This window comes from Haliotis rubra, unplaced genomic scaffold, assembly GCF_003918875.1.
Source record: "Haliotis rubra isolate DU_JTF1 unplaced genomic scaffold, ASM391887v1 Scf578, whole genome shotgun sequence".
Classification (NCBI taxonomy): domain Eukaryota; kingdom Metazoa; phylum Mollusca; class Gastropoda; order Lepetellida; family Haliotidae; genus Haliotis; species Haliotis rubra.
In genome coordinates, this window is record NW_025767277.1 from 212,597 (window position 1) to 227,854 (window position 15,258).

The window sequence follows — 15,258 nt, forward strand, 5'->3', positions numbered from 1 at the left end:
GGTTCGCTATTGTGCCTTGTCTGACCCAGGTGGTTCGCTATTGTGCCTGGTCAGACCCAGATAGTTCGTTATTGTGCCTGGTCAGACCTAGATAGTTCGCTATTCAATTGTTCATTTGTTTCATTGTTGTTCATATTGAGGACGTTTGTTCGTTTGTACTAAATGAAGGAAGTACAAATGTTAGGTGTTTTATACATATGCTAGTTCTACCAAGCACTTTGCCTGTGCACATGGAACAATTTCATCTGGTGAACGTCTGTGCGGTGGTTCTTGTCTTATAGTGTAAGGGCTACGTTGGCCAACCGGAAGTCTATCTGCGCCCAAGTTGCCGTCAGCAGAGTTGTAATTCAGTTGGACAAAGGCATACACTGCATATGAAACATGGTGATGGGAATGGAGAAAGAACCGACAGAATACTAACCTCTGCATCACGATACAGATTTCATTTTCATACTCTCACTTCTGAGACACGAAATACATACATTAAAATAATAGAAAAATGGTTCAAACCATCATCACATGGTGATGTTACAACATGAGAACAACTCTAATACTTTCCTTACACTGAGCCATACATGATACCGGGGCCATTAGCTGAACTACATGCTTCATTAGCTTCCGGCACAACGCTTCAGTGATTTAGTCAAACTACTTGAGGATTTTGTAATCCAGATTTAGTTAACTAATTGCTGAGTGCGACATTAACCAACAAACAAGCCTTCTACATGCATTACATTACCAATTGTTACTGAACATAAACAGTGCGGATCTGTTTAATCAATATGGGTTTCACGTATATGTACATCTGTACTGTCAACCCGGGCCTAGACAGTCGAAGCTCTCTTAGTGTTATTGTTAACAAAGTCGTAAGTGCCATAGATTAACATTAACTTATGACTATCTTAGCGCTAAGAGAGCTTCGAAAATCCAGGTCCTGGACAGAAACTCTCCTGTAGTCCCCGCCGTAAACACAATAACACAACTGTGAAATCCTATGACATCCCAGCTGTTGAAGTTTCAGGTGACTGCACATCACACAACTAGTTCTACAAGTGGCAGGCGCAGTCCCCGGAGTCTGGCTTTGTTGTTTATACATACAAATACAACATGTTTATTAGGTCAATATGTCTCAATAGGGACCAGCTGTCATCAACGTCTCATTGACCTCCAGGTCCTTTCACTCTCATATCAAACGTTGATTGGTTAATATTCCCGACGAGTTGATGACGTCAGACTCCGTTGTCCCCATTCACTCATATCCATAACATCATGTGATACAATCTGTACACATGCACTATGAGCTATTCCGTCTGTACAGTTGTCACGTGATACACATTACAGCGCAAGTACAATGAAGGTCTTGGAATACCGGTAGTAGCATCTGACGTGTGGTAGTTGCTTGTCAGGTTGATGGAGCAGATGCAGCGCTGTAGATGCTGGCGGGGAGCTTGTCCTAGCGTTATATGGGCGGGAGGTGCGGGGGAGGAACTGCACCCACGGGCGGAGTCGGGGGACACATAGCTGCAACAGAGAACATTCATTATAATGCAGTCTGGGAAGGTGATGTGTTGTGATGTACGCGATATTTATTTATCACTGCTTCAAACAAATCTGAAACATTCTATCTCACAACATAGTTCTACAGGACAACCAGAACGTGCTACTAATAATGTTTGGTTGGAAAGCATATATTATTAAGCATAATAAAGCATAAAAATTAAATTTGAATGCAAAAAATCCCATCTATCCAATGTTATCAACACGTTGGTAAGTTTCATAACTTACGGTGCGAATGTAAGGTCCAAAAAAGCCTGTTCAATTATAAAATGTAAGTGTAGCATCAAACGATGTTCATAAGGGGTGAAAATGACGACAATCTGTACATAATTGAATCTGGACCAGTGACCAACATCGAGCATCGATCTACGCAATTGGGATACAATAACATGTGTCAACTAAGTCAGTAAGCCAAACCACCCGATCCCGTTAGTCGCCTTTTCGGCAAGTATGGGTTGCTGAAGACCAATTCTAACCCGGATCTTCACGGATCTGCTGGTCTGCTTTGTGATAATTGGCCAAACGATGCACAAAAGATGATGGACATGTATCTCAACATAGAGGAGGACGGGTACAGCAACTGAACTGAATTCATCCTATTTATCTGCATCTCTGAATTTATCTGATCTCTGAATTCATCCTATTTATCTGAATTTTATCTGCATCTCTGAATTCATCCTATTTATCTGTATCTCTGAATTCATCCTATTTATCTGCATCTCTGAATTCATCCTATTTATCTGCATCTCTGAATTCATCCTATTTATCTGCATCTCTGAATTCATCCTATTTATCTGCATCTCTGAATTCATCCTATTTATCTGCATCTCTGAATTCATCCTATTTATCTGCATCTCTGAATTCATCCTATTTATCTGCATCTCTGAATTCATCCTATTTATCTGCATCTCTGAATTCATCGTATTTATCTGCATCTCTGAATTCATCCTATTTATTTGCATCTCTGAATTCATCCTATTTATCTGCATCTCTGAATTCATCCTATTTATCTGAATCTCTGTCAGTGTTACCCGTGAAACATACCTCGTACACATCACAAGGAAACAAGGGTGGTTGTCTTCATCACCTGATGTCATGTGCCAGTATAGGGCCCGTAAGTAGGCCACGGTACTTTGCGAGACTTTAGTACTTCCGGTGACAAACAATGTTTTACGGCAATGACAATAGCGCTGTTACAAGGGGCATGTCCTGGCTAAATCACACCCTGCACACGCTGTCTGACTCAGAAAACTATAACATACAACAGGCTACAAAACCACTTGGGCTATGTTGCATGAATAGCACGTGTATATCTGTCAACAGCTGTGCAGCCAAGCGTGGTTGTACACTTAGTCCAGTCTAGTGAAGTTATATTCTGCGTCGAGCAAATTTGGAAGCAAAACTGACTCTTGAATACATGTATGTCACCGGAAATCTATTACTGTAAGTAGAGAGTTACAGGTCCTATTATTCCGTGTGTTGTATTTGTACAACATGGTTTCAGATTGAGCAGTGGGCAGTGATATCTAGACTGGAAGACAAAGAGTAATCTGGAACCCTCTGGGACAGCCTGAATAATCCAGCTACGTTCTGGAAACTTATCCTATGTTTAAAGAAATGGGCTTAACACAATGTAACCCTGTAGTGAATCGAACCCGGGTCTTCCGCGTAACGAGCGAACGCTTTTACCGCTGGGCCACCTCACCGCCAAACCCGGTAAAGAGCACACCTAATCCTCACCTGTAACTGCTTGCCCTGTAGGACTCACGGTCACGCCACTCAGATCCAGGTCGTCTTTCCCTGCAAGAGATCGGTGTCTGATTACCCTGTGCACAGTAATTACCAACCCCCTCAAGTAACAACATCCATTTCAGTAAGATGTTTTCTTCATACGAGCTATCATGTAACCTACCGACGCAGTGAAACAGATACTATCATCGCGCTGGAACTCTACGTCTGTAAATGATTGAATCAGAGCGATGAATACCCTGGGTTAATACTGGACGGATATCTAACCACAGCAGAAGACACCATTTATGTCTGATCACGCGAAAACTTGACATGTTCCGTGTTATATCTCATTTGAATGTAGAATGTGACGTGTGATCTGGATCTTAGTTGTATGAACAGTGTTTGGTACGATCTTTGTTAGGTAATGCTGTGTGAATACTTTAGGCGATCGCGTGTGTTATCGCTTGAGTTGAGATCTCAGTTGTTGAGTTGAGTTGAGTTGAGTTGAGCGTGACAGCTCTTGGATGAGATATCGACGATCTCAATATATATTTAGGTGAGATCTGTGCTGTCTGAAGATTCTGAGGTAAGATGTGTGAACAACTTTAGGTGAGATCTGAGTCTTGGTAATAGCTTTAGGTGCAATCCCATCATTATGAAGAGATTTTGGCAAGATCCGAAAATATGTGAATTGCTTTAGGCGAGACCTTTACTATGAGTGGTACAAGAGACCCGATGGCTCGTCTGTCTAATCAGCTTGAAATGTTGTTCATTGCGAGTGCAATGTAAAATTCATTAGATGTGATTTAGTGGTGATCTCTACCATTTGAGTGAGGGAGTGAGTGAATATAGTTTTACGCCGCTTTTATCAATATTCCAGCAATATCACGGCGGGGGACACCAGAAATGGGCTTCACACATTGTACCCATGTGGGCTCTACCATTTCAACATCCTTAGGTGCAGTTGTCATGTAAACTTGATGAACGGCTCACGATCGAACACAGACTGGATGAACTGATACAGGAAAGATATCAACAGGGTGAAAGAATGACTCACCTGATCTCTCCACGATGTCATCTCGACTGATTCGATAATTTTTGGCAGCTTCTGAAAATATAGAGCATTAGCAAAATGTGTATACTAGAGTCAACACAATCAGCCAGCGTGTTAGATTTAGCTTATCATGTATTATCTTGCTAGTCAGCCTTTGAAATGAAATCAAACAACAAGGGGACAACAGAATGTAGTTCTGGCATGGCGGGTTACGTTTCATTTAAGTTTTTCAGTATTCTTTTCAGATGAAATCAAATCAAATCAAAATAAAATAACCACATGATATAAATATTTATACTTACTAACTTGCTGGATGCGCTCAACAGAAACTGAGCTTTGTGGTCGTGTTGAGCTTTGTGGTCGTGTTTGTTTCTCTCGTCTACCTAGAAAAAGTAGTAGCGAGGTATAAAAGTTCTATAGCATACATAAACAAGTAAAGAAGTGATGGGCTTGTGTTGCCCATGTTATACGCCCACCATCATGTGATAGTTAACCATTATATAGCATTGTTGTAATGATGTCTCATGATCAGGCGACAATCATGATCTCTACAATAGTATGTCATGGCCAGTGTCTTTTAAGTAACGACCCGTGAAGATCTGGTGTAGAATTGGTCTTCAGTAACCCATGCTAGTCGTAATAGGCGACTAACGGGATCGGGTCGTCAGGCTCGCTGACTTTGTTGACACATGTCATCGGTTCCCAATTGCGCAGATCGATGCTCATGTTGTTGATCACTGGATTGTCTGGTCCAGATTCGATTATTTACAGACCGCCGCCATATAGCTGGAATATTGCTGAGTGCGGTGTAAAACTAAACTCTCTCACTCACTCAAACAAATCTGAAACATTCTATCTCAAATCATGGTTCATACTTTCATGGTTGGAAAGCATATTTTATCAGACATAATAAAGCATTAAAATTAAATTAGAATCCAAAAACTTTATGTAGCTGGAATATTGCTGTGTGCGGCGTCTAATCTCAAATCAATGAACTTTTAAGTAACACGCAGAGGAATCTGCATCGATATCTTAACACTCAAGAGAATGTTTTTTACAAAAACCATATGTACATAATTATATAACGGGAGGTGCCCCTGAAGCATGGCACAGAATGGGAGTTACTATCTATGTTAAACAGGTCATGGCCGGTGACGTCGCCAAATCTCACTTAAAGGACAATGCTGCAGAGATGTTGAACACTTTGGGGATCTAGATCTAGTCCGTACAATTCTAGGAATAAAACCATGTCCTTTGTATCCGCAGGATGAGAGAGTTTCAGTAAACGACTCGACGTAGGCCCCCATATATAAATACATTGACGGCATTTACAAAGATTCTCCGTCATACCTGTTAAATAAATAGTTCAAGGGCATTGAACATTTTGTCGAAATACAAATGTCTGAAGGCGAAGCTGGTGGTGAAGGTGGTGTCTGACAGAACGGAAATCAGTGTAAACATGAATGCAAACAAATTAATAATGGCAGGTGGGGTAAACGTTCTCATGCCAGCATCTCTTTCTAGAGCGGGGTGGGGTGGGGGTGGGGTGGGGGATGTGACTGTTAATAGTGATAAACCTTAGGGACCCTAGCGAGCGCTCTGACCAGTATGGAAATGTTTTTGATTGGCGGTTAGAGATTCCATGTGATGTGCTGAGAGTTATAGCATTGCCATGTAATACACATTTGTGAAGAGAATGTTCACTTCTTCACCAGAATAATATTGTACATAACTGGTAATCTACCTTCTGGGGTATAGCATTGCCCTGAAATCTCAGATTCAAAAATGACATTTTTTATCGTTACCTGCAGTTTACAACTATTGTAAACAATGGATGTGAATATTTTGCAGAGTGAACTATGCTCTTCGCAAGATTATCTACTAGCGGAACAATCTTTAGATAAAGAGCGCCGCCATATAGCTGAATAGTGCTGAATACGGCGCTAAACAACAACCCGTCATAGGAAGAGCAGCATGCACCTGCAAATTGTGAATCACAACTATAAGTCGATGAGCTGTCTTTATGAACATGCACCTGCAAATTGTGAATCACAACTTTAAGTCGATGAGCTGTCTTTGTGAACATGCACCTGCAAATTGTGAATCACCACTATAAGTCGAGGAGCTGTCTTTGTGAACATGTACCTGCAAATTGTGAATCACAACTTTAAGTCGATGAGCTGTCTTTGTGAACATGCACCTGCAAATTGTGAATCACAACTTTAAGTCGATGAGCTGTCTTTGTGAACATGTACCTGCAAATTGTGAATCACAACTTTAAGTCGATGAGCTGTCTTTGTGAACATGTACCTGCAAATTGTGAATCACAACTATAAGTCGATGAGCTGTCTTTGTGAACATGCACCTGCATATTGTGAATCACAACTATAAGTCGATGAGCTGTCTTTGTGAACATGTACCTGCAAATTGTGAATCACAACTTTAAGTCGATGAACTGTCTTCATGACCATGCACCTGCAAATTGTGAATCACGACTATAAGTCGATGAGCTGTCTTCATGACCATGCACCTGCAAATTGTGAATCACAACTATAAGTCGATGAACTGTCTTCATGACCATGCACCTGCAAATTGTGAATCACGACTATAAGTTGATGAACTGTCTTCATGACCATGCACCTGCAAATTGTGAATCACAACTATAAGTCGATGAGCTGTCTTCATGACCATGCACCTGCATATTGTGAATCACAACTTTAAGTCGATGAACTGTCTTCATGACCATGCACCTGCAAATTGTCAATCACGACTATAAGTTGATGAACTGTCTTCATGACCATGCACCTGCAAATTGTGAATCACAACTATAAGTTGATGAACTGTCTTCATGACCATGCACCTGCAAATTGTGAATCACGACTATAAGTCGATGAGCTGTCTTCATGACCATGCACCTGCATATTGTGAATCACGACTATAAGTCGATGAGCTGTCTTCATGACCATGCACCTGCAAATTGTGACTCACGACTATAAGTCGATGAGCTGTCTTCATGACCATGCACCTGCAAATTGTGACTCACGACTATAAGTTGATGAACTGTCTTCATGACCATGCACCTGCATATTGTGAATCACGACTATAAGTCGATGAGCTGTCTTCATGACCATGCACCTGCAAATTGTGACTCACGACTATAAGTCGATGAGCTGTCTTCATGACCATGCACCTGCAAATTGTGAATCACAACTTTAAGTCGATGAACTGTCTTCATGACCATGCACCTGCATATTGTGAATCACAACTATAAGTCGATGAGCTGTCTTCATGACCATGCACCTGCAAATTGTGAATCACAACTTTAAGTCGATGAACTGTCTTCATGACCATGCACCTGCATATTGTGAATCACGACTATAAGTCGATGAGCTGTCTTCATGAACACGCACCTGCAAATTGTGAATCACGACTTTAAGTCGATGAGCTGTCTTCATGACCATGCACCTGCAAATTGTGAATCACGACTATAAGTCGATGAGCTGTCTTCATGAACACGCACCTGCAAATTGTGAATCACGACTTTAAGTCGATGAACTGTCTTCATGAACACGCACCTGCAAATTGTGAATCACGACTTTAAGTCGATGAGCTGTCTTCATGACCATGCACCTGCAAATTGTGAATCACAACTTTAAGTCGATGAACTGTCTTCATGAACACGCACCTGCAAATTGTGAATCACGACTTTAAGTCGATGAGCTGTCTTCATGACCATGCACCTGCAAATTGTGAATCACGACTTTAAGTCGATGAGCTGTCTTCATGACCATGCACCTGCAAATTGTGAATCACCACTATAAGTCGATGAGCTGTCTTCATGACCATGCACCTGCAAATTGTGAATCACAACTATAAGTCGATGAGCTGTCTTCATGAACACGCACCTGCAAATTGTGAATCACAACTTTAAGTCGATGAGCTGTCTTCATGACCATGCACCTGCATATTGTGAATCACAACTTTAAGTCGATGAGCTGTCTTCATGACCATGCACCTGCAAATTGTGAATCACAACTTTAAGTCGATGAGCTGTCTTCTTGAACATGCACCTGCAAATTGTGAATCACAACTTTAAGTCGATGAGCTGTCTTCATGACCATGCACCTGCATATTGTGAATCACAACTATAAGTCGATGAGCTGTCTTCTTGAACATGCACCTGCATATTGTGAATCACGACTATAAGTCGATGAACTGTCTTCATGAACACGCACCTGCATATTGTGAATCACGACTATAAGTCGATGAGCTGTCTTCATGACCATGCACCTGCATATTGTGAATCACAACTATAAGTTGATGAACTGTCTTCATGACCATGCACCTGCAAATTGTGAATCACGACTATAAGCCGATGAGCTGTCTTCTTGAACATGCACCTGCATATTGTGAATCACGACTATAAGTCGATGAGCTGTCTTCATGACCATGCACCTGCAAATTGTGAATCACGACTATAAGTCGATGAACTGTCTTCATGACCATGCACCTGCAAATTGTGAATCACGACTTTAAGTCGATGAGCTGTCTTCTTGAACATGCACCTGCAAATTGTGAATCACAACTTTAAGTCGATGAGCTGTCTTCATGACCATGCACCTGCATATTGTGAATCACAACTATAAGTCGATGAGCTGTCTTCTTGAACATGCACCTGCATATTGTGAATCACGACTATAAGTCGATGAACTGTCTTCATGAACACGCACCTGCAAATTGTGAATCACGACTATAAGTTGATGAGCTGTCATCATGAACATGCATTGAACGTTGGGTGGGTTTTTAATTTCAGAATACATGTATATATTAGACCTTAAATGAAGAACAATTTCATTTTCCGGTAGTACACACAGGAGAAATATCATTTTATGCAAGATAGCGGGGAAAGGATTACCATCATGAACAAAAACATTGATTATGACAACAAACTGTCTCGAAGACATCAGGTTGTTGACAATTTCCATCTGGTACTGGGGTCTTGTCATTGGGTAGATATACAATGTCTGACAGACCTGAAGATCTGATAGTAGCTGGTTTACAGAGTTCATCCAGTAGGAATACCACGTTACTGGACATATATGATAGTCCTGCTTGATATCAGTCTATATATGATGATGTTTAGAAGTGGTATTTTAGGTCATTTGTAATGTTATTTTAGATTCAAGAAAATGATGAACATTAGTTATGTTTTCCCCAGAAAAATATAAGGTCATTTCTGGCAATTTCCTACCTTTTAACGTATTTTCATGTGTATTTTTTCAAGTTCTTATTCCCACCAGAGCTGTAAACTGTTTAGTTTTGGGGTAAGGATAGCACTGGACTGGGGGTACGAATATGACTGTACTCGGGGTAAGGATATCACTGTAATGGGGTAAGGATATATCACTGGACTGGGGGTAAGGACATCACTGGACTGGGGGTAAGGATATATCACTGGACTGGGGGTAAGGATATCACTGTACTAGGGGTAAGGGTATCACTGTACGGGGGGTAAGGGTATCACTGTACTGGGGGTAAGAATATCACTGTACTGGGGGTAAGGGTATCACTGTACTGGGGGTAAGGGTATCACTGTACTGGGGGTAAGAATATCACTGGACTGGGGGTAAGGATATATCACTGGACTGGGGGTAAGGGTATCACTGTACGGGGGTAAGGGTATCACTGTACTGGGGGTAAGGATATATCACTGTAATGGATGTAAGGATATATCACTGTACTGGGGTAAGAATATCACTGGACTGGGGGTGAGGATATATCACTGGACTGGGGGTAAGGATATCACTGTACTAGGGGTAAGGGTATCACTGTACTGGGGGTAAGAATATCACTGTACTGGGGGTAAGGGTATCACTGTACTGGGGGTACGGGTATCACTGTACGGGGGATAAGGGTATCACTGTACTGGGGGTATGAATATCACTGGACTGGGGGTAAGGGTATCACTGGACTGGGGGTAAGAATATCACTGTACTGGGGGTAAGGGCATCACTGTACTGGGGGTAAGGATATCACTGTACTGGGGGTAAGGGTATCACTGTACTGGGGGTAAGGGTATCACTGTACTGGGGGTAAGGATATCACTGTACTGGGGGTAAGGGTATCACTGTACTGGGGGTAAGGATATATCACTGTAATGGGTGTAAGGTTATATCACTGTAATGGGATAAGGATATCACTAGACTGGGGGTAAAGGTATCACTGGACTGGGGGTAAGGGTCTCACTGTAATTGGATAAGGATATCACTGTAATGGGGTAAGGATATATCACTGGATTGGGGGTAAGGATATCACTAGACTGGGGGTAAGGGTATCACTGGACTGGGGGTAAGGGTATCACTGTAATGGGATAAGGATATCATTGTACTCGGGGTATGGATATCACTGGACTGGGGGTAAGGATATATCACTGGATTGGGGGTAAAGGTATCACTGGACTGGGGGTAAGGATATCACTGTACTGGGGGTAAGGATATATCACTGGATTGGGGGTAAAAGTATCACTGGACTGTGGGTAAGGGTATCACTGTACTGGGGGTAAGAATATCACTGTACTTGGGATAAGGATATCACTGTAATGGGGTAAGGATATATCACTGACTGGGGTAAGGATATCACTGTAATGGGGTAAGGGTATCACTGTACGGGGGATAAGGGTATCACTGTACTGGGGGTAAGAATATCACTGTACTGGGGGTAAGGGTATCACTGGACTGGGGGTAAGATCACTGTACTGGGGGTAAGGATATCACTGTACTGGGGTGAAGGATATATCACTGGACTGGGGGTAAGGATATATCACGGGGGTAAGAATATCACTGTACTGGGGGTAAGGATATCACTGTACTGGGGGTACGGGTATCACTGTACTGGGGGTAAAGGGTATCACTGTACTGGGGGGTAAGAATATCACTGTACTGGGGGTAAGGGTATCACTGGACTGGGGGTAAGAATATCACTGTACTGGGGGTAAGGGCATCACTGTACTGGGGTAAGGATATCACTGTACTGGGGGTAAAGGGTATCACTGTACTGGGGGTAAGGGTATCACTGTACTGGGGGTAAGGATATCACTGTACTGGGGGTAAGGGTATCACTGTAAGGATATCACTAGACTGGGGGTAAAGGTATCACTGTACTGGGGGGTAAAAGAATTATCACTGTATGCGTGGATAAGGATATCACTGTAATGGGGTAAGGATATATCACTGGACCGGGGGATAAGGATATCACTAGACTGGGGGTAAGGGGTATCACTGGACTGGGGGTAAGGGTATCACTGTAATGGGATAAGGATATCACTGTGTACCAGGGTAAGGATATCACTGGACTGGGGGTAAGGATATATCACTGGATTGGGGTAAAGGTATCACTGGACTGGGGGTAAGGATATCACTGTACTGGGGGTAAGGATATATCACTGGACTGGGGGTAAAAAGTATCACTGGACTGTGGGTAAGGGGTATCACTGTACTGGGGTAAGAATATCACCGTACTTGGGGTAAGGATATCACTGTAATGGGGTAAGGATATATCACTGACTGGGGTAAGGATATCACCGTAATGGGGGTAAGGGTATCACTGTACTGGGGTAAGGGTATCGCTGGGGTATCATAAGGATCAATTGTACTGGGGGTAAGGGTATCACTGTACTGGGGGTAGGGGTATCACTGTACTGGGGGTAAGGATATCACTGTACTGGGGGTAAGGGTATCACTGTACTGGGGGTAAGGATATATCACTGTAATGGGTGTAAGGTTATATCACTGGACTGGGGATAAGGATATCACTAGACTGGGGGTAAAGGTATCACTGGACTGGGGGTAAGGGTATCACTGTAATGGGATAAGGATATCACTGTACTCGGGGTATGGATATCACTGGACTGGGGGTAAGGATATATCACTGGATTGGGGGTAAAGGTATCACTGGACTGGGGGTAAGGATATCACTGTACTGGGGGTAAGGATATATCACTGGATTGGGGGTAAAAGTATCACTGGACTGTGGGTAAGGGTATCACTGTACTGGGGGTAAGAATATCACTGTACTTGGGATAAGGATATCACTGTAATGGGGTAAGGATATATCACTGACTGGGGTAAGGATATCACTGTAATGGGGTAAGGGTATCACTGTACTGGGGGTAAGGATATCACTGGACTGGGGGTAAGGATATCACTGTACTGGGGGTAAGGCTAATGGTAGTACCATGTTCAAAGATGTACATTTTTCACAGAAAACTAATGAAGAGTGATTTTTATGATAATTAGTATCTCACCCTCGTGTCTTCTGAAATCAAATATATCAACACCCTTTGATAAAAGTAAAACTATTTGTAACTTTATCAACTCGTGGTGATATATTTGATATCAAAAGACACTGGAGTGAGATTCTCTATATAACATACATAAAGTCAGTACTTACGAACACCCCCCCTCCGACGTCTGATGACCACCGCCACGACGACAAGGACGACGATGATGGTGATGACAACTACGGCCACACATACCGCTATAGCTATGACGTATTTCCCCTCCATGTTTCTCTTAAGGTTCTGTTAAGAAGAGACAGCTTCTGCAAGTATTCCACAAGACATGCAGTAGAAACTGTACAACACTCGAAGTCAGTCTAAAGCAACAACGCCAGGTCAGCCTGATCGGATCCTCCTCCACCGACATAAAGACACACACACACACACACGCACGCACGCACGCACACACACACACACACACACACACACACACACACACACACACACCGAACAGAGGTGCACTGGGAAACTAAAACATCAACAACCAGTCACACTTACGCTTTCACAACCTACCTGTCTACCTGTAGGTGTTGCATGGGAAAGTACCCGAATGCAAAGATCCTACCCGGAAGTACTTAATATCTTTGTCGGTGAGAAACACAAATATGTTTTCGGATATGACGAACCCAATTTGTTCGTCGTCTTGGTGTGACGTCACATGTGGCGCTCCAGGCCTTGGGCGATCTGCAATGTTGCACAAGGGTCTTCAGACAGTGTATTGGTAGACGACTACAGCCCAGGGTTCGTGCAACTGCGGGAACGGACTAGCATTAAGACTGCCCACGGTACGCTCATGAAGCATGCTCGCACTTGTATTACATTTTTGAAAGAGTTTTCCTGTTTAGCAAAGTCTGTGTGCCTGCATTCCAAATGCATGTGTGTTGTGCACACATGTTGTTCCCTAAAACCTACAATGGTCATTGAAATCATGAATATCCGTGTTCATGAGAGAAGTAGTGCGTACGAAACACGTATGACGTGGTCACATAAGCTCCGCCCACTCATGTTTATTTATGATTAATGTGCACTGAAGACCATTGTAGGTTTTAGGGCACTACACACGTGCGCCTTAAGGTGACTCACTGCAGGTGATTGAAGTGTTTTGTGCTTTTTCAATGATTAATATGAAATCGGTCGTCAAGACCATGTTCAAACAGTTTACCTATCATGTTGTCATCGTATCACTGGATTGTCTGGTCCAGACTCAATTATTTACAGACCTCCCCCATATAGCTTGAATATTGATGAGTGTTGGGTTAAACAAACAAACCACGTCATGCATGGCACAACAAGGAACTTAACAGAATAACCCCTAACAGTTGGACGCAATGTTAAAAGGTCCCCATATACATTCTGTGATATGCCCAATTTGAATGTAATAATATTTCTCGCTGTTTATTTCGTAGATATAATAATTGCTACTTAATAAAGACCTGGCGCCATGCATATTCCTGCAAAGCACTTTATGCAAAGGAACCCGTTATCGCTATGCAGGTTAAACATAGACCATAGCTCTACAGGCACGTCATATATATTAATAGAGTACTCTGTACTCGCGTTTTGATTATAGAGTACTATGCTTAACCTTGATAGCGATAACGGGTTCATGTGACTTCATGACAGTCCTCGCCGTCATTCCAGTTTACGTTAAAGAATTTCGTAATCCGAATTTGGAGATAACAAATATCACTCATGCTTCACACTGTCGTTATCGGGGGACATGACTGGTCCTCATGGTAGGCTAAATGTGGGTTGGGTCACTGGACATGTTCCGTGCACGGACTGTATGGGTCAGTACTCCAAGTTTCTATCTCTCATGTTTCTGCTCCAGACTTGCCCTTCTCCAGGATTTATGTTGCTGACTATGGCGCTAACGAACATTCACTCACGAACTCACTTGAGGTTTTGTCTATAAACATACGTAATTCGATCGAGATAATATATAGAGAATCTCACCCAAGTGTCTACTGATATCAATTATATCAACACGAGTTGATAAAGTTACAAATATCCGAGGCTTGCCGAGGATATTTTTACCTTTATCAACGAGTGTTGATATAATTGATATCAGTAGACACGAGGGTGAGATTCTATTTATCATCAAAAATCATTCTTCATTAATTTTCAATGAAAAATGTACAACTCTCAACACTGTACTACCATTAGACTTGCAGTGCAGTGATGTCATAGCATTGTGACGCAGGGCATTGTACAAAATCTACTGTCAAAACGATATCTCCTAGGAGATATCATATGATCTCACACAAGCGATATCTCCTGTGGAACACAGTTTTGGATAATATATTGTTTTAACGGATTTATTTATGGCTGCTAATAGGATCGTTTTCAAAGAGCTATTCTATTTTTCGTATCGATAATATAAAGTGAAATAGTCGATCACGAATCTTGAACTGGTCCTATTATAGGTTCTTCATGTGAATTCAGTAGCGAAGCAGTAGGACCAGGCGCGATGCTTAGATACAGTACGATATCCTGTTACAGAAACAAACAGGATGACGACAGCAAACTGTATATCAATCATTCAGAACAATCAATAGTCATGACGATCTTACATGACACG

The 15,258-nt window shown here is 42.2% G+C and overlaps 1 protein-coding gene across 3 annotated transcripts; it reads right to left on the bottom strand.

Annotated features, from left to right (window-relative positions):
- Positions 1-422: 422 nt before the first annotated feature.
- LOC124254626 lies at positions 423-13,642 on the bottom strand. Of its 3 annotated transcripts, none has more exons than XM_046688465.1 (6): positions 13,304-13,642; positions 12,791-12,940; positions 4,645-4,725; positions 4,346-4,396; positions 3,298-3,357; positions 423-1,521 (listed from the first exon to the last, which is right to left on the bottom strand). In XM_046688465.1, the coding sequence occupies exons 2-6, from the start codon at positions 12,903-12,905 to the stop codon at positions 1,460-1,462; spliced, it is 369 nt and encodes a 122-aa protein (XP_046544421.1). In that variant the 5' UTR covers positions 12,906-12,940; positions 13,304-13,642; the 3' UTR covers positions 423-1,459. The 3 variants fall into 3 exon arrangements, with proteins under 3 accessions (XP_046544421.1, XP_046544420.1, XP_046544419.1); XM_046688464.1 differs by having other exon boundaries at positions 12,791-12,920; positions 13,191-13,642; XM_046688463.1 differs by lacking the exon at positions 13,304-13,642 and adding an exon at positions 13,191-13,297.
- Between the last annotated feature and the right edge of the window lie 1,616 nt (positions 13,643-15,258).

What these genes read in the sequence shown, in the direction of transcription:
- LOC124254626 (XM_046688465.1), bottom strand. Translation starts at nt 12,905, where the DNA reads ATGGAGGGGAAATACGTCATAGCTATAGCGGTATGTGTGGCCGTAGTT. An exon ending in ACGTCGGAGGGGGGGTGTTC is followed by an intron (nt 4,726 to 12,790) that starts GTAAGTACTGAC and finishes TACTTTTTCTAG; the next exon opens with GTAGACGAGAGAAACAAACA. An exon ending in TGACATCGTGGAGAGATCAG is followed by an intron (nt 3,358 to 4,345) that starts GTGAGTCATTCT and finishes GATCTCTTGCAG; the next exon opens with GGAAAGACGACCTGGATCTG.